Below are 18,621 nucleotides of genomic sequence, written 5' to 3' on the forward strand. Positions count from 1 at the left end.
CATGATTGTACATGTGTGACAATCAGTGGATCTTATCTTATTTATCTTATATGTTTGTCACGCCATACACAGTTAGTGCCTTGAGTGCCACACTGACAAAGCCAAGATCAGCAGGCTCTCAGTTCCTGATTGGTAGAAGGTCACCAGCAGTTTGGTGTCGGGCTGCTCCTTCCTCAGCACTCTCAGGAAGTGCAGTCTCTGCTGCACCTTTGAGACCAGTTCCATGGTGTTGGCTGTCCAGGAGATGTCAGATGTGAACTCCAAGAAATTTAAAGGGCTCCACGCTTTTGCTGTTGATGTACATGGGGGCATGGGTGGCTTTGTTCTGTCGGATGTCTATGATGAATTATTTTGTTTTGGGGATGTTCATTGTCAGGTTGTTGAGGACCTCGTCTCTATAGGCCGCCTTGTCCCCCACATCCCCATCACTGTTGTGTCATCTGCGAATTTCAATGATGTTTTCAGGGTGGGTGGGTCTACTGTCGTGCATGTAGAGTGAGTAGAGTAGTGGGCTCCGCACACATCCTTGAGGCGAGCCGGTGCCCAGCGTGCGGACAGATGAAAGGTAGGGACCCAGCTTTACGTGCTGGGGCCGGTTGACCAAAAAGTCCTTAATCCAGAAGCAGGTGGAGGGTGGAAGCCCTAGGTTGGCCAACTTCGGGATAAGAATGTCCGGTATTATTTTATTGAAGGCTGAGCTGTAGTCAAAGCATTCTGACGTAACTCCCCCTTTTTTCGAGGTGGCTCAGTGCAGCGTGTTGGGCAGTGGTTATTGCATCCTCAGTGGATCTATTTGGCTGGTATGCAAATTGAATACTGTATGTGTTCAGGCAATCTACTACAAAGATGAGATGCTAAATAACGTGACGGCACACGATTGAAACACGAGGGGAGGAGGGCGAAGTCTGCCTGTGCCTGCTCTGCTCTGAAAACAGAAGTGGAGTGTGCGTTGACGTACCTGTTATCTGTTTGACCAAACCACAGCAGTGCATAAAAGAGGCAAACTGAAAATAAAACTACTAGATTGATATTATAGTGCCAGTATTGATCCGATATCGATGCAGACTTGGTATCGATTATATCAATATTTGGACTAATCCGCCCACCACTATTGGCTGCCCTCTCCCCTCCCTCACAGACATTTACACCGCCCGATGCCTCAGTAGGGCATAAAAAATCGTCAAGGACATCTGCTGTACCGCTTAAGAACTTTTTTTTTCTCCAAAAGCCATCATGGCTCTGAACTCTCAGCCCAACCCCCTGCAATCATTTAAATATTTTAAAGGTCCCATAGTATGAAAATGCACTTTAGTGGGGTTTTCTATCAATAATATGCATCCCCAACCTGTCTACAATCCAACCAGGTATGAAAAAAGTCCGTCCACGACTTCTTCAGCTTTCTCCTCCTTTCTGAAATGTGTGCTTCAAATGGGCAGATAACCTTTCCTTGACTTAGTGACGTCAAAAAGACACTGAAGTGCACTTGACCCAGCCCCGTCGGGTTAATGGCACCACCTCTGGTAAAGGTTTGTCACGCCCACTGAAATTCAAGAAGCTGGCTGCGCCTTTTATTTTTTGACATAGAAATATTTGGGGGAAATGAGGCCTTGTCCACACGAAAGCCAGTTTCAAAGTATCCTCACAAGTTTCTTACCGTTTGGGCCGTTCATCCATATGATGTCGTAGTCGTTTTGCGCAACCTCATTAGCTTACTTCTGCTTTAGCAGCAAAATATTTTGCTTCTTAATTCCCACGTTCAACAAGCGATGTACTTGAATCACCCGCCATTGTCACTTCTCCTGTGTTTGTCTTTTTTACGTTGTTTCGATACATGCAAAGCCATTTTGTTCTGTAGATTGCAATAAAGTTAGAAAAAAAGTGTTCGTCTTCTTTGCTGATTCTTCTTCCACGCTTTCCGTTAATTCCCCGTGGCTGCGCCACTCCAGACTTGGCATATACATTACAGCCGTTAAACATCCTCAGCATTTTATTTTGGACGCACGCAAGTTTTGAAATGCTTCTTTTTTTTTTTTTTCTCTCTTTTTGGGAGATCTCAGTATTGATCATTTGAAATGTCATCATCATTGTTCTCCCTTTTTTTTTTTTTTTTTTTTGTATGTGTGTTTGTGTTTTGAAATGTTTCTATGTGTATATTTGTTTGAGGAATGAAGCCGGCTTTGCTTCCGTCTGGACAAGGCCTGAGGCAGTGCATTTCGATCTCCTTATTTTATGAGAAGTCTTAAAGTCTAAAGACGAGGTTATGTCATTGCCACACGTAATAAATGACCCTTCTGCGGGGCTGAATTTCTACTATTACCACAAAATGTCCAATTTATGCTTCATGGTTTAAGTGATCTTAAATTAAAGGCAAATATAAAATCAACACTGTTACTCAAAACAACGTTGCAGATTTATGGACAATTGTAATAATAATCTAAAATAATCTCCTAAGAAATCCCGTGTGCCCGCGCGGAGCACACATGGTCTTTTGATGATGTGTACAGATACATGTGACCTGTCCATTCAGACTGAGGTTGCAAAAAATACGATTTAGGACCACGCATAACCAAGGTCGGATTTGAAAACAATTGGAATTGAGCCATTCAGACTGTCATAAAAAAATAAGATACAGGTCAAATATGGGCAAAAAAAATCCGATTTGGGCCGCATTTGCCTGCAGTGTAAACGTAGCCTAAATATGACTTTTGGCCCCGTATCAGTCCAGCAGCCAGTCTGGATGATCAAGTTGCATACAGTACATGGCTTACCGTCAGCCTCTTGGAAGCGTCCACTTCAATCATGCCCTGAAGAAGGTTCTGGCATTCTGGCGGGATGAAGTGAGGCATGTGGAAAACTCCAAGTTTCACCTTCTCCAAAAGATTCCTCAAGTTGTCATCATCAAAAGGCAAAGCGCCCTGGTGAATCAAAGAGGAAAACTAAAATGTCGTTTGATTCTTTAACAACATAATACATGGAGAGTACTGTAACTACTGTCATCTTTCACCAACATAATAGAGCAGGATTCCCTGTATGCTAGTTATTTGGTTCGAGGTTATGTAAATACATTACGGTACAATCATGCTATGGTACTAATGTACTGCACTGACATACTAATGTACTGCACTGTCATGCTTGTAAGAATGGGCAACAAACAAAAATGACCAGATCATTTTAGACATGTTGATGTAATGTTACAGGGGTGAGTTCTGTTGATGTGTAGTACATACATCTGTGATGTCTTCTCCAGGCTTGTTCCTTCCCCCAGATGAATGAATGAAACAATACAATTTTCCTATTTTCTATAGCCGTTGAACAGTGAGTATTTGTTGTATATAATATCAATATCATATAATTAACTCCAAAGGTCTCACCACAACATCAGTTAAAAATGATGGTACTATTTGAATGGGCATATTAAATATACAGTAGTATATGATCATCATTTACCGGGGAATTGCACACTCATACGGTTATGAAGTTCTTTGACGTCATCCATGCTAGAAGTTGTGATGCAATTAGGTCAAACATGGTTACTTATTTAAAATGATTCAATGGGAACTTGGCCAACAGTAGTTGGGAGTTGTTAAAGCTCTAGCTGCAATGTAATTTTACACATCAAGTAGCACGGCCACCGGGAAAACCAATTATTCTATTGTCATGGTAATAGCCTGTCAGATGCTCATTAATAGATTAGTTGAACTTTGACAAAGAGAATGCTGTGTGTAAGGAGATATCAGTCCTCATGCCAGTGATGATGAAGCAGGTCTGTGACTCTGTGCTCTCCAGCTGGGGAGATCACTCTGTGACGTCAGTAAAATGAGCAGGACAGAGCCAGATGTCCACTGACACTGACCGTGTAATCAAAATGAAACGCACAGAGATTGAGCTTTACGCAACATGCATCTCCCGCAACTAAATTGTCATTGTAAAAGAGAAAAAAAACATTTGCTGTGATTTTTTTCATTTGTAACGTAGCCATTAATGAGTTTGTGCTTCTAGAAAATGTGTATAATGGCCAAAGTCTCATTCACCTTCATAACCACGATCAACTGTCCCACTTAATTTCACATTGCCATGGCTAATAAATTCGCAAATTAATGTCTTTATTAAAATAATGTTGAAAACGTTCCAACAAAAGCACTTTTGTTGTAATTTTATATATGCATGTTTTCAAAGCAGCTGCATGCATGGTTACTTCAAATCAAGTTAGTCCCTTGTATTATGTATAGTAATGTGATGCATGTTTTCATCATTTCTAATTTTATTTGTAGCCAACATTTATTTTACTTTTTAATGTTTGCTTCAGCAATTAATTTTGAGGTGTTTGAAAATACCCAGTGGATGAAGTTTTTCAATAGCTAATAAATATGACTAAGTGATACTGCCAAGATGTTTTAGTCAATTAGTCACATTAATTATATTATAGGTATATTATTTGTTTATATTTTGTGTATATGTTCTCATTTCATAAATAAGTTAATATATTTGCTATTGGTAATTACAGCTGAATTATTACTATAATATCAGCTGCTAAATCGTGTTTCTGCATTTTTTTTTTAATTGATGATTGAATTGATTGGTGCTTTAATATATATACTGTGTGTCTGTACGTAAATTAAATTATGTACACTTTGCGATTCCTTGGGTGTTAATTTCTAGACATGCTAATATTGCTCATTACCACACATCACAAGAGGCTTACGTTAAGAAGTGAATGGACCTCTGAACGTGTTTATTAACGCCCCCCCTGCTATAGCTATATCAACCAGGCATAAATCACACCAAGCCAGTCCTAGCTGACTTTTGGGCAAAGGGCAGAGTACACCATGGACTGGTCGCCTGCTAATTGTAGGGTACATACAGACAAACACCATTCATACACACATACTTTCTAAACTAAAGACAATTTAAGAGTCTTCAAGCCAGAATTCGGCCCGCAAACCTCAACACTGTGGGGCAGATGTGCGAACCACTCACTCACTGTGTTGTCCAGTATATTCTATTGAACAGTATTTCCTTGTAGGTTCCCCTATCTGTCAGTCTGTCCCGGGTCATCTGTGCTACGTACGTAGTTTACCGCCACCAGAGTGTAAATGTGTGAGTATGTGAATAATGTAACCATTGTGAAGAGTCTTTGAGAGTCCAAAAAAGTGCTGAATTGCAAATTGCTGAAACAAATACAGTTGCAGAAACATTCTGCCCATAATGAGATACTGTATCAAATAGTGTAATACGCACAGAAAGAATAATGTAAAATTGAATATATGTTTTGCAAACAGAACAGGGAAGACTTGGCAACAATAATCAACTATGAAACCAACCCAGTGGAATACAAAAACAACTCACCACTAAAAGTGCAAACAGGATGACTCCACAGCTCCAGGCATCTGCTTTCCGCCCATCATACTTCTCACCCTAGTACACATATATTGTGAGAAGAGAAACAGCAAAAGATGACAATAAAAAATCTTAATGGAGACTTTTACTAAACTGAAAATCACTGTAACCTGTGTCTTGGTACCATAGTTTTTGGAAAACAAACAAGCTCACATACTGTATAGCATGTAAAACCAGTGACAGATTGTAATTGGTGTCAATCAAATCATCATTTTACATTTTATCTATCTCAAAGGGTGACTATTTTGTCACTTGCTGTCAGTGGTGTAGTCCAGGGTATACACGGGTATACGGCGTATACCCACTTATTTTTCAGTCAGCATAGCGTATACCCACTTCTAAATCCCCCCTGATGCGCACCGTTCAGTAATATGTGAGGATGGTGAAGCAATGGCTCACCATCCTCCGCCTTTAATTGGCTGGTAGTCGATGCCTTCGCTGATTAGATTGGCCAACTTTTTGCATGAGGACTGATGAGCCAATTGCAGACAGGGTAGGGCGCGTCATAAACAGGGTGAATGATTCTTCAAATAGTGTCCTGAGCGGTGACGGCATTCCAGAGTTTTTGCTCAACTGGAACGCATCACGCTCATACACTAGAGTCTAAAGTACTTGCGGTGTGGTTTCGATCCCCGGAGTGGGGATTACACAATTTGAAAACGTTCCAACAAAAGCACTTTTGTTGTAATTTTAGTAGCTAGGCTGGTAGTTGATTGTAAAGTAATTTAAAACACAAGAATGGAGACATATACTTAAAAATTTGGACAATATTGAGATGTAATAGTGACTGTTTTTCACAATTTGTGTTCATCTCACATTATTTCTACTGTATATTTGTCTCATAACAAATTCATTTCACATTAATTCAGCCCGCTTGTGTTACCAGTAATAACTACAAACTACTCAAGTCAATCAAATCATGATATTTGTATTATTGTGAGCAAGTAAAAATGACAGATTTTTCTTACATGTCATTGTATTTAAAATTGTATTTATTTTATTTTAATTTTAGAGTATATCCACCTCTCCAAGGACCACTACACCACTGCTTGCTGTCAACGTAAAATTACATCACAGTACCAAAGGAGTCAGTTTATGAATGTCACATGAACAAAACCCAGAAAACAGGTGCGCCATGATTGGTCATTACCTGACCCCTTAGGCACAGTGAAGTCATTTTCAGTTGAGTGCAAGTGGCAAAATGGCCGTCCCCTGAGATGGATAAAAACGGGTGGATTTTGCCGCTTAATTCATATTTCACGAAAGCAATATAAATCAGAATACCATGTTTAAATTAGAGGGGGCACATAGAATATATTATTGTAAAGATTGCTTTACTTGACTTACCTTTTAAATGTTTGAATATGAATACCTTTTAATTTAAATTAAACTAATATTTTACATGTTTCACAAGTTAAGTCTACTGTTTAAGGTTTGGTTATCATCAAACAGTAGGCTACAAAGCAGGGGTCACCGACACAATGCCCGTGGCATGGCAGGCATGTTATGTGAATACAATTAATAGAGGGCACTTCACAAGCAAACGAGAATGGAGGCCTTCTCTCCGAGTCAGTAAAAAATTCTGGCTTTTCTGGGGTCACAAATAAGACCTCACGACTATGTGCCCATACTGTTTTCAAATTTTCTTTGAAACTACTGAGTTAGTTTTTTTCGAAGTTTGCTCTATTGTTGCTGTTTTTATGATTAATATCTTGTTTGAGTTTGAATGATATGTGAGAAGAGATCGAATCAGAAATTGTACTTTTACTTTTGAGTTACAACATTAATGGTCTAAACCGTGTTATAAAGAAGAAAAATATTTTAACTTAATGACTTAATTGTTCAATTGGGCTTCTACAAGAAACACATTTAAATGAGGTAGAAGATGCCAAATTAAAATGAGAGTGAGTGGGACAGATATTTAGTGCCCCATATGAAAAATACAAGAAAAGAGGAGTGGCTTTACTCTGCCATAGATTATTAGGGTTTGTATCAGAAAAAGCACTTAAAGACAAAAATGGTTGTTGGGTAATTGTCATAGGTTCTATTGGAGGTGTCTTTCTGACAATTATGAATATTTATACTCCTAATGAGGATGACCCACGCTTTTTTGAGAGAGCTAAAATTCTAGCGAGAAACTCAAAAGGAATTATAATACTGAATTTGGATAAGGATAACTCCTTAGAACTGTGGCGTCATTGTTAAAAAAAAAACTGATGCTTTTCAGCATATGAATGAAGAATTTAAACTCTTTCTTGACTTTAATGACAATAACGAGACGTCCCCCTCTGTTTTATGGGACACAATTATATTAAAGGGCAAAATTATATCACTTTGTTCGAGACTTAAAAAAGAACGTGAGGCCAAACAAGTAAAATTAGAAGAGCGAATAAAACAATTGGGAAGTGATCATAAAAGAACAAATAACGATATTGTTTTACAGGATCTGAAGAAGTGCAGAAATGACTTGAATGATTTACTTACATACAAGGCAGAGGGTGCTTTACGATTTGATAATCAAAAATATTATGAACAAGGGAATAAGGCTGGTAGGTTACAGACGCTCCCCACCTTACGAACGAGTTACGTTCCGGACGATCGTTCGTAAGGTGAATTTGTTCGTAAGTTGCTTCAGTGCTATATTTTGTATTATAATTTATGTTTAAAGCCTATATAAGTATATTGAAGGTTTATATAAGTATGTTTAAGGCTTGTACAAGTAAGCTGCATTGGTTTGTACTGAAAAAAACTTAATAAAATGGAGAGAATACGTACAGTACTGTACTGTACTACGTATGTTAGAGAGAGAGAGAGAGAGAGAGAGACACACACACACAGTATGTACATGTACGTAATAAGATAAATAAAATGAAGTTTAACTTACTTTTGGAAGATGTACTCGATGCTTAAGGAGATGATGGAGGAGGAGGAAGAGGATGATTTTATATCATGAGAGATTCTTCGTCGTCGCTGGAATCGGCTTCAAAAGTTATTTCCTGCTTCATGGGGACCGGCGTTTTCTTCCTCCTCCTCCTCGCCACGTTGCTCAGCCTCCAATGAGCTCTCACAGCGCCAATCGTCGGTATTAGCGGCGGAAAGAAGCACTACGCGCAATACAAAATCTAACTTACAGCATTTCTTTCCAAACATTTTTCGACATACTGTACGTGCAGAAATGTTCGTATGTACCGTTGTTCGCAACTCGAATGTTCGTAAGTAGGGGAGCGTCTGTACTTGCATTTCAGCTAAGAAAATTACAAACAAGTAGAACAATCCAGAAAATGACATGTCCCAAATAAAGGAACATAGTCTCACACCCCAGAGCAATAGCTAATGCTTTTTCTACATATTACAAGCAACTATTTAACTCAGACCATGTACCTGATAAAGAGAACAAGATTAAACAGTTTTTGCAACGTATTAATTTTACGAAACTTGATGGGAATGAAGCTAAAGCTTTGGTGGAGACTATCACTAAGGAAGAAATTACATTTATTATAAGAAATCTTAACAATAACAAAACACCGGGCATCGATGGGCTCCCGGGGAAATCTATAAATGTTTCCAGGTGGAGCTTGTTCCACTTTTACACAGGGTATTTAGCCACGCGTTAAATTCTAAAGACTCACAAAAAACATGGGCTGAGGCAATAATCTCTGTGATATATAAGGACAGAAAATGCCTCATATAGGCCCATTAGTTTGCTATGTAACGATGTGAAAATACTGAGTGCAATATTGGCTAGGAGACCTCAGAAGATTGTTGTCAAACTTATTAACCCAGATCAGACAGGATTCATACCCAGGAGATTAGGTGTAAATAATGTCAACAAGGAATGTCCACACCCGTCAATGCTTCTGACGCTGTGAAGGCATTTGATCGGGTGGATTGGATGTTTCTGAAACTGGTACTGGCTGAAATGGATTTTGATGAAAGTTTTAATAAGTGGTTTGAAGTGTTGTACATGAGTCCCCCATCTAGAGTATGTGTTAATAGGTATATTTCTGAAAGTTTTCCTTTGGGAAGAGGGACACGCCTGGGCTGTTGCTTGTCGCCGATTTTGTTTGCTATGAGTATAAAGACTTTAGCAGAATTGATTAGAAATAATCCGTTAATTTTAGGTATATCAGACAAATGTAAGACCCACAAATCCTATCCTTGTATGCTGATGCTATTATATTGTATATAAGAGACTCAATAACATCTATACCAGAAAAAGTCTGGGGGACTTTGGCATGGTTTTAGGATATAAGGTAAATGGTTCAAAATCTGAAGCTATGATGATAAAAGGTAATTGGCCTTTGGAGTTGGATAAAAAGATAAAATTTAAATGTTCTCTTGGTAGTTTTCAATATTTAGGAATCACAGTTACTCCGGATACCTCTCAACTGTATAAAGCAAACTTTGGAAAATTAATGGATCAGATTCAGAAAGATTTTACTAGGTGGGAATTATTGCCACTTTTCTTTTTTGGGTGAATTGAAACTGTCAAAATGAATGTTCTCTCCAGATTACTGTAACTGTTTTTGTCTTTGCTTATCCAGATTCCAGTGTCTCAATTTAAAAAGATGCAAAAAATGGTATCTTCATTTATTTGTCAAAAAAAGAAGCCCAGGATTAAATTTGCACAACTGACCAGTGGTAAAGCCCGTGGTGGTCTTAACCTACCGTACTTTAACTTGTATTACTGGGCAGCACAATTGTGTGGAGCGATGGAGTGGCAAAAACAAAATAAAGAAACAACATGGTTAACTCTGGAACAAAGTGTATGCCCTCGGTCCTCGCTGAAGGACTTGATGTTTGGCCCCAAAGAGGAGTAAAATAAATATAAAATTACAAATATCTGGGCGGATTGCACATACAAAATTCTAAGCAATGTTCGAAAAAAGATTAAAGCTCCTCTGCTGAAATTGAGGGCTACTAGAATATCTGGTAGTGTGGATTTTCTACCAACACAAATGGATGCGAAGTTTCGGGACTGGGAAGGCAAAGGTCTTGCCCTTGAAAATGACTTAATTCAAGATGAAAATCTGAAGTCTTTTGGGCAGTTACAGAAGGAATTTGGTTTGGTTTCGAATGATTTGTATAGGTTTTTACAACTGAAAAGTTATCTGATGTACCATAAAGAATGGTCCTTTCTTAAAGTGCAACCTACTGACAGAACTGTATCTCACTTGTATAAATGTTTACTGTCAGATATATCCGGGGACATCTTAGAGATAAACGAAAAGTGGGAATTAGAAACGAATACGGTGATAGAAGACCAAGTGTGGAGACACGTGTGAAAGAGGACACAAATTAACCAACAGTCCAACATGGAAAGAATTTCTATGGAAAGTTAAGATTCAATTTTTTAATTCTCTCCAAATTTGATAAGACAAAATCAAATATGTGTTAGAAACAGTGTGGACAAATTGGAGATCGCTTTAAGGAATTAGTGAACTTTGTATTATATTAAACACTCAGATTGAATGGAACCCGAAGATATTTATCTTTGGGGTGTCACCCCTGGCTCGCATGAGTAAAAATAAGATGTATCTTTTGAAAGTTCTTTTGTCGGTGACTAAAAAAATGATAACTGTATGTTGGTACAAACCATTATCCCCTACAGTCAACCAGTGGAAAGAAAGGACATTGAAAGTATACATGATGGAGAAAATAACTGCAAGATTAAATTTAAATACTGACATATTCAAGAAGAGATGGAATCCGCTAATAACATCTGAATTTGACAATGTAACTGCACTTGTTGCCCCATTTGGGACATAACTGACGAGACTTTTGTTGTTTGCTGTTTTTGTTTTGATTTTGATTGTATTTAATTTTATTTTAAAAGCCTGTGTTGTCAATAAAGACTTCTGTTAAAAAAAATAAAAAAAAAGCATTGTATTTGATATTTATCTGTTTTCTATTTTGCTAAATCATTGTCAATAATTACTGCAAAATTAATATGATCAATGTCTTCAAGTAGACGGATACCATTTATTAAAAGTAACATATATGGTATTTGAAGTTAATTTGTGCAAATGTGTTATTTTGTGTTTGTGTAATATGTGTATCAAACTGGTAGATCTCAGTTTCAAAAAGGTTGGTGACCCCTGGTATACAGTATGAAAAAACAAGGAAAGCCAAAACATATAAAACTGCATAATAAAGAATAGTATCAGTGAGAATAAAGTGCATTTCCTCCCAGAAAGGGAAAATATTTTGAGGTCGGAAAAATTAATAAAGTGAAATGCTGCGAGGATGCAACAGTGACGCAACAGCTGCTGCAAGAGGTTTGTGCTACTATTACTTCATAAAAGACGGCAAACAGAGAGAGGTCTTGGGAGAGAGCACTTACCCTGATAACCTCTGGGCAGGCGTAGTGAGGCGATCTGTAAAAGAGGCAAAGAGGGGTTGATGCTGGAGAGGAATCAAAGTAGTCCACTAAATCATACATCACATTCACTCAAAGGGAACACAGCCAGCAGCCAACATGCTGAAAAAGAAATGACTAAAGAGCACAACCTTCAAGGGCTCCATAGAAAAAAACTTACTGAACAAATCCCTATCTTGCCATTTTCCCACCAGGATATTACATAACACTGGGAACCGCAATTTTGTTAGACAAAATTACATACAAATCGGCTTAATGAATGTAAAATTATGAGTTTGCTGGTTTGAGTTACATTGCTAGACAAACATTTTCTTCACTGGTCTCTAAATAACAATAAATACAATATAATGTAAGTAAAACAGAAAAAGGAGGAGAGACAGTAAAGTGTCAACCAGGGCCTTTTTTACAGCACACAATTAGTTTCTAGCAGATATGTTGAACTAAAAAAGGAGCCTGTAACACAGCACATCTTATTCTGTAGAGCTCAGCTGTTCTCCAAAAGCACCGAAAACACAATGATTAAAGTATCTCTTCAGAGAAACATGAACACACAATTGGAAGTGGAATGACAGTTTGCAAACATTTTGCTGGTTATTTTATGAATCCAAATGCTGTTTTTGTTGTTGTGATGAAATGGCCGTAAGGCGAGCCATTTATAAGAAAGTGAATGAGTTAATGGTAACAATTAAAAAGTAAAAATGATTAACTGTTGTAGTAATTGCAAATATACATTGTTTTATTCCTTTGTTTTAGACAGGTGAACATCACGTAAACATGTGAGGCAATTAGTACTGGAGGAAAATAACACTAAGCTTAAAATATTGGTAGGGACTCAAACTTCAACAACGAAACTAGAAAACACAATTTAAAGTTAGAAAAAAAGAGAGCCCTCATTAATTCTTCTGAACAGTCATTCCAAACATTGCTTAATTGAGTCATTATTGTGCCTTCTGAGCAACGACTTTTATCGGGTCACTGTGTTGATTCATTGTATAATAAATGAAGCAGATAGCGTGACTCACTTAGTGTCTCATCACATTTCTGTGTTAAACAACCTTTGTGTGAATGCATGCACACTCCATCACTTTTTTATGCTACTGAACATGAACATGAAGCAGTTTAACTAAATAGTCAGGCTAACTGAAAACACAAAATGCTATCTCCTTACATTAGTGCATGATTTCAGTCTACCCACTTAGAGCGCCAACTCAATGAGTGCCATTTAACAATCTCCTTATTGTCATAAAATATGGAAACGTTTTTTTTACACGCACAAAGATGGTTACAACACAAACCCTTAATGATTTGTCATTATAAAAAAATATTTTACAACTGACAAATGTCAAAAATCGTCATAAGAATGCAGCTATTACTTAATCAGTAGAGAAAAGCCTCAACAATACTTGAGGAGTGTTTATGTATTAGATTTTACGGAATATGAATATTCACCAAAGTGATGGGAAGCTCATCTGAAACCCAGAGGGGGTAATATCATGGCTTACATGGCTTCTTCTGGGAGACACTCATTAATCGTCATTACATGATGGCAGCAGCAAAATTAACTCAGTCTACAGAAACAGTTTCTGCCAATTTAAAGAAGGATGCAGCCAAACTGAGTGATAGCTCCTTTATAACAACACAAATTAGCCAAACAAAACTGCCGGAACAACAAAGTGGGTCTCCAGGGGAAAGAAATTGAATGTTTTTGGCCTCACTTGAGAACATGCCATGAAATCAGGCAGAGTTGTACTGCTGCCTTTACCCTGCGCCGGTCACATATTGTAAATGGAAATATCCATCTATAGCACCATCTTATCATCAGATCGCTGATCGGAAATCCTTTCTTTAAAATAAGTGCTTTCTAGAATAAAAAACAGTCAATGGAAAAAGAACATTAAATCAAATACTCAACGTTTAGCCCGTTTGAACTGTATAGTAATACAGAATATCTATTTAACTTCAAATAAGTAAGAATTACTGTAAAATGACTGTCAAAAAAATAGAAGATACAACAATGTTTGCATAAAATAAACATTAGTCCTAACCCTGACCCGGTATCATTCTGTCATACAGACCTACATACCCCTTCCGCCTCCCTTTTTTTTTTTTTTTTTTGAACCTGACAGTGGTGGAACTGTGGAACTCATGCGATTAATTACGATTAAATATTTTAATTTATTTTTGACTGACAACGCTATTTATTTAATTAGATATATCTTTCTTTCAAAAAGTATTCATGTCAGTATAGTATTAATTATTGCAATTTCAATATTAATTTATCCATACATTTTTTTAACCGCTTGTCCTCACAAGGGTCGCGGGGGCGCTGGAGCCTATCCCAGCTGACTTCGGGCAGTGGGCAGGGTACACGCTGAACTAGTTGCCAGCCAATCCAGGGCACACAGAGACAAACAACCATCCACACTCACAATCACATCTATGGACAATTTGGAGTGTTCAATTAACCTGCCATGCATGTCTTTGGAATGTGGGAGGAAACCGGAGTACCCGGAGAAAACCCACGCAAGCACGGGGAGAACATGCAAAAACCACCCAGGAAGGCCGAAGCCCGGACTCAATCTCACATCCTTTGCAATGGGAGGTGGACGTGCTAACCAGTCATCCACCGTGCCGCCCCAATATTAATTTAATTATTTATTTTTTTATTTTATTTTATTTATTTTATTTTGGCACACAAATTTTATCAGTTATTCTCTTCCATCAAACTCAGTAAGCGGGACGAGCACTGATCCAGCGCCAACCAAATTGCCCGCATTAATGCTTCTGTGAGTATCAGAATTTTTTTGTGAAAGATTTAAAAAAGCAACTTAAAAACTTTGTGCACCTTTATGTATTTTATCCACTCACCCACAGCTGGTCTCTAGTAGACTCTCGCCAACCTGCAGAGATGCCATGCCAAAGTCTGCTATCCTGATGTTGTTCTTCTCGTCTAATAACAAATTTTCCGGCTTCAAGTCTCGGTGGCTGGACAAGAAAGAAAAAAAGGGTTACAAAACTCAAACACAATTTAAAAAAAAAATGCCCTTGACATACCCTGTCTAGTTCGATTCAGACACAGCTTTGCCACTGGTCGCAACTCAGTTTGGAAACATCAATAATGGATGCTGACGATGCTGCACATACTGTGACTGCACTGGCAACAAGATATAGAAGTAATACTAAACACTGACACAAATGCTGCAAATGAATCAACAGTATCAAATCCTGATAATGCAACATCATCTGTGAAAACCTATGCTTTAAGCCACATTTTTTCCATGAAAAATGATCAAAAATTGTTCCACCATACTATATACACGGATTCATAAAAAAAAAGAAAATAGACCTTCTTCGATACCTAGATGTTATAGAAAAAGGCGTACTTACATTGAATTTCCAACGTGATATTAAATGTCTAATGTTACAAATATATGTAATTACAGTGGTCACTCGCGACTTCGGAGTTCAATTATCACTTGGCAGAGCGCTCCTGATCAATGGGGAAGTGACGCTCAGAACAGGTGCCTTACAACTTCCAAGTGTCAATGATCACTAGTGGGGGTTACATCCAATTATTTCAAAAAAAATTTAAGCAAATTTACTGAAAATGCACAATACATGCGACTTAAGCCCGTTTCCATCTGTTCTTCTTTTGCAAATATTGAGAGGGGACTCCGCCGCTGTAGGTGTCAGTATACATCATAGAGATCTGATCTACCAGTAATTCAAAAGAAGAAGACCAGGAAGCGACTGCATCATTCAATGATGTCGTATGAGTTTGCTTTTGTTATTCTTGATAGTTTCTTTACTGTTTTCCATCTAAAATTGCATTAAGATTCACTTCTTCAATTAATTCCAAAAAGATTTCTGTTTCTTCTCCCCAAACATACCTTAATTTATTGTCTGACATTGCTTTGGGACTACAAACGTACGTGTGATGTAATATCCGGTCAAAACGTGCAACGTTTCCATAGCCAAAATTGGCTTCTTTTTTTGGAATATGCTTCAAAATCCACCCCCTCCAAGCCTAATTTTTGAATTTCTAGCGTTTCCATTCAGTTTTATTTTCGCATTTCTTGAAAATTTGAATAAAAATAGGTAGATGGAAACCCCAATAATGTGTCCTGCAATTCACATGAGTTTTTTTCCCCCTGAATTTCCAAAACAGATGCATGAAATTAAAAATGCATGCTAATATCACTTTCCTGATTAAAAAACAAACAAACAAAGAGTGGATGAGTGAAAAATGGGCCATCCAGGCAGGATGATCCCTTTTTTAAATACGCATTTTTAGGTTAATACCTTTAATATTTATATTTAATATTCCACCCACAAAGCCCAAAAATAAAACGTAACCAAAAAAACAAAAAAGTATCGCAATATGTATTGGATCGCCACCAAAGTATCGGGATTGGATTGTGACAGAAGAGGATCGTCCCTGTTCTAATAGATTAAGAGAAAGCCTACATTGTTAATGCAATGATGGACTTTTTTTCTGTCTGAGTTTGAAGTGTCTGACATTATTTGATTGCAGCTCGCAGCTAGCCGAACGCTGTCGATGTTTACGCTAACGTTAGTGGCTAGTTGCTAACGACTGAGACTTGTGCCGTATCATGCATGGAAGACTAAGTAACTAGCGGTTTCTTAGTGTCGTTAATTAGCAATTAAATATAATTTTGGGATGGCGCGTTGATGTTGGAAGTCGACAGTCGCGTGAGGACGAGTCAAGTTGGACGCCTTGAGCCGCGACGCCTACGTTGCGTAGGCCAATTTCAAAATACAAGGCAATTGCATCGACGTCAAATAATTAATTGGAAGGCTTTTATTTTGAAGTTGGGTTCCACAGCGCAGACTATGTACAACCCAATCCGTACGATCATACGGATCACAGCTCAAAGATGAGCCGTTGCATCACTCATTTGACATGTCCTCGCGCCGTGCAACCAGATTTTTTACGAGCACAGGCTGTAAAGTTGGCCGCATTTGCAGGCGAATTGGTCGCAGTGTCGAGCCCTTCATAGTCTGAAAAATAGCATACCTGGGTAGGTGTAAGTATGGACTACACTTTTCAGCTCTGTATCATGAAGAGTTATTGAAGATTATGGCTTAGATGTTAAATGCAACACACCATATGGAGTGACTGTGGCAGAAGTCCAGGGCTGATATGATCTGTCGGAAGAATTTTCGTGCTTCTTTAGGTGTCAGCCGGCCTTTCTTCACTAGGTAGTCAAAAAGCTCTCCACCAGACACATGCTCTAGCACCAGGTACCTGAGAAGATGGGACATTATACACTTTAAACATGGCATCAACTGGCAGGTTTGCTGTGCTCGAGTATGACTGCTCTCATGGTTTATTCAATTGTGAACACACAAAATTGAAGAGTGCATCAAACAAGTGATCTTTGTTGCAAATCAACACTGTTGCAATAGGGTTTGTCCCAATTACGTTTGAACTGCTATTTTTAGAACACCACAGTGCGCATGGGCAGCAGCCATTTTGCTTTCGGACCTTTGTGGGCCGACTTGATACTTCATCATAAGTAACTTGCTTAACAGACGTATTATGGTTGCAACAAAATGCCAATTTGGTGTGTGACTGGTGATGTGGTCACCGTGATCAAATGGAGTTTTATCATACCTTTCCCAAAGCCCAGGAGGAATCCAGAGAGATGTCTATGCTGGTTTCAAGCATGTAAGCAGCAGGGATTTACAGTGAAAAAATGTCAACGAAGACCTCGGTATGTGCTCCCTAAATTTCGTCAGTAACCGTTTTTATGCCACAACACAATATGTATCATTTAGCACACAGCTTTAAACATTGGCCCAGTCTCAATACCAACACTACACCCTACTCTCTACAATGAAGTATTCACTTAATAGAGGTGCACAAAGTGTCCGAGAATGCAGTTTACAAGCGTCAGACAATTAAATAAAATAGGCGGACCAAAACAGCAGCTAACCCAGCCCACGCTGACCAACACAAACCCATGCGACAGCCAAAAGGCAAGACAAGTAGTAACCCAGAAAATAATTGAATTGAACTCGATGACCAGCCATTCTCAGTGGTGGAAGACATTGGATTTCGTCGTCTGCTCGCTCATTTGGAGCCTCGCTACATGCTACCAGGACGCAAATATTTCACAGATGTTGTTCTGCCTGAGTTTAACCAGAGAGTGTACTGTAAAATTGAATGTCTCCTTAAAGAAGGCCTATCATCCAGTATAACTTTTACAAGTGATATATGGAGCTCGGATGTCAGTCCTGTGTTGATGTTTAGTCTAACAGCTCACTGGATTGATTTAGATTTCCACCTTCACAAAGCTGTTCTGCATGCCCGGGAGTTTTCCGGCTCACATACTGCCGTTGCTATAGCGTCAGCTTTTATGACAATGTTTGAAACATGACATAATCCGAAAGACAAAGTACACGTGATATTGAGAGATAATGCCCGGAACATGGTGAAAACTATGACAGATAATGAGTTACCAAGTTTGGGTTGTATGGCACACACCCTGCAGCTGGCCATTCATGATGCAGTGCTTTCACAGCACAGTATAAGTGATATTATTGCCACTGGGAGATGCATTGTGGGTCACTTCAGGCATTCCCCTTAACATATGCAGGACTTCAGAGTGTACAGAACCAAATCGGCCAGCCCACCAAAAGACTACCACAAGAATTCAGCACTTGGTGGAATAGCACCTACTATATACTCCATAGTTCCCTTGAGCAAAAAACGTGTATTGAGCATTTACGCAGCTGACTATGAACTACCTGCTACATTTACGTCATCACAGTGGGGATTGATTGAAAACATGGCAAACCTCCTGGAACCTTTTGAAGAA

At 38.5% G+C, this 18,621-nt stretch overlaps 1 protein-coding gene across 9 annotated transcripts in view; it reads right to left on the reverse strand.

Annotated features, from left to right (window-relative positions):
- LOC144049975 (serine/threonine-protein kinase BRSK2-like) overlaps window positions 1-18,621 on the reverse strand; it is a 163,437-nt gene that overhangs the window by 39,793 nt on the left and 105,023 nt on the right. For all 9 annotated transcript variants that reach the window (XM_077562746.1, XM_077562755.1, XM_077562754.1 and 6 more), the window contains 5 exons: window positions 16,905-17,045; window positions 14,645-14,761; window positions 11,741-11,774; window positions 5,347-5,415; window positions 2,769-2,915 (listed from right to left, as the gene is read on the reverse strand). In XM_077562746.1, coding sequence (XP_077418872.1) covers window positions 2,769-2,915; window positions 5,347-5,415; window positions 11,741-11,774; window positions 14,645-14,761; window positions 16,905-17,045 — 508 coding nt within the window. The remainder of the gene's footprint in view (window positions 1-2,768; window positions 2,916-5,346; window positions 5,416-11,740; window positions 11,775-14,644; window positions 14,762-16,904; window positions 17,046-18,621) is intronic.

Source organism: Vanacampus margaritifer, chromosome 4 (genome assembly GCF_051991255.1).
Source record: "Vanacampus margaritifer isolate UIUO_Vmar chromosome 4, RoL_Vmar_1.0, whole genome shotgun sequence".
Classification (NCBI taxonomy): Eukaryota; Metazoa; Chordata; class Actinopteri; order Syngnathiformes; family Syngnathidae; genus Vanacampus; species Vanacampus margaritifer.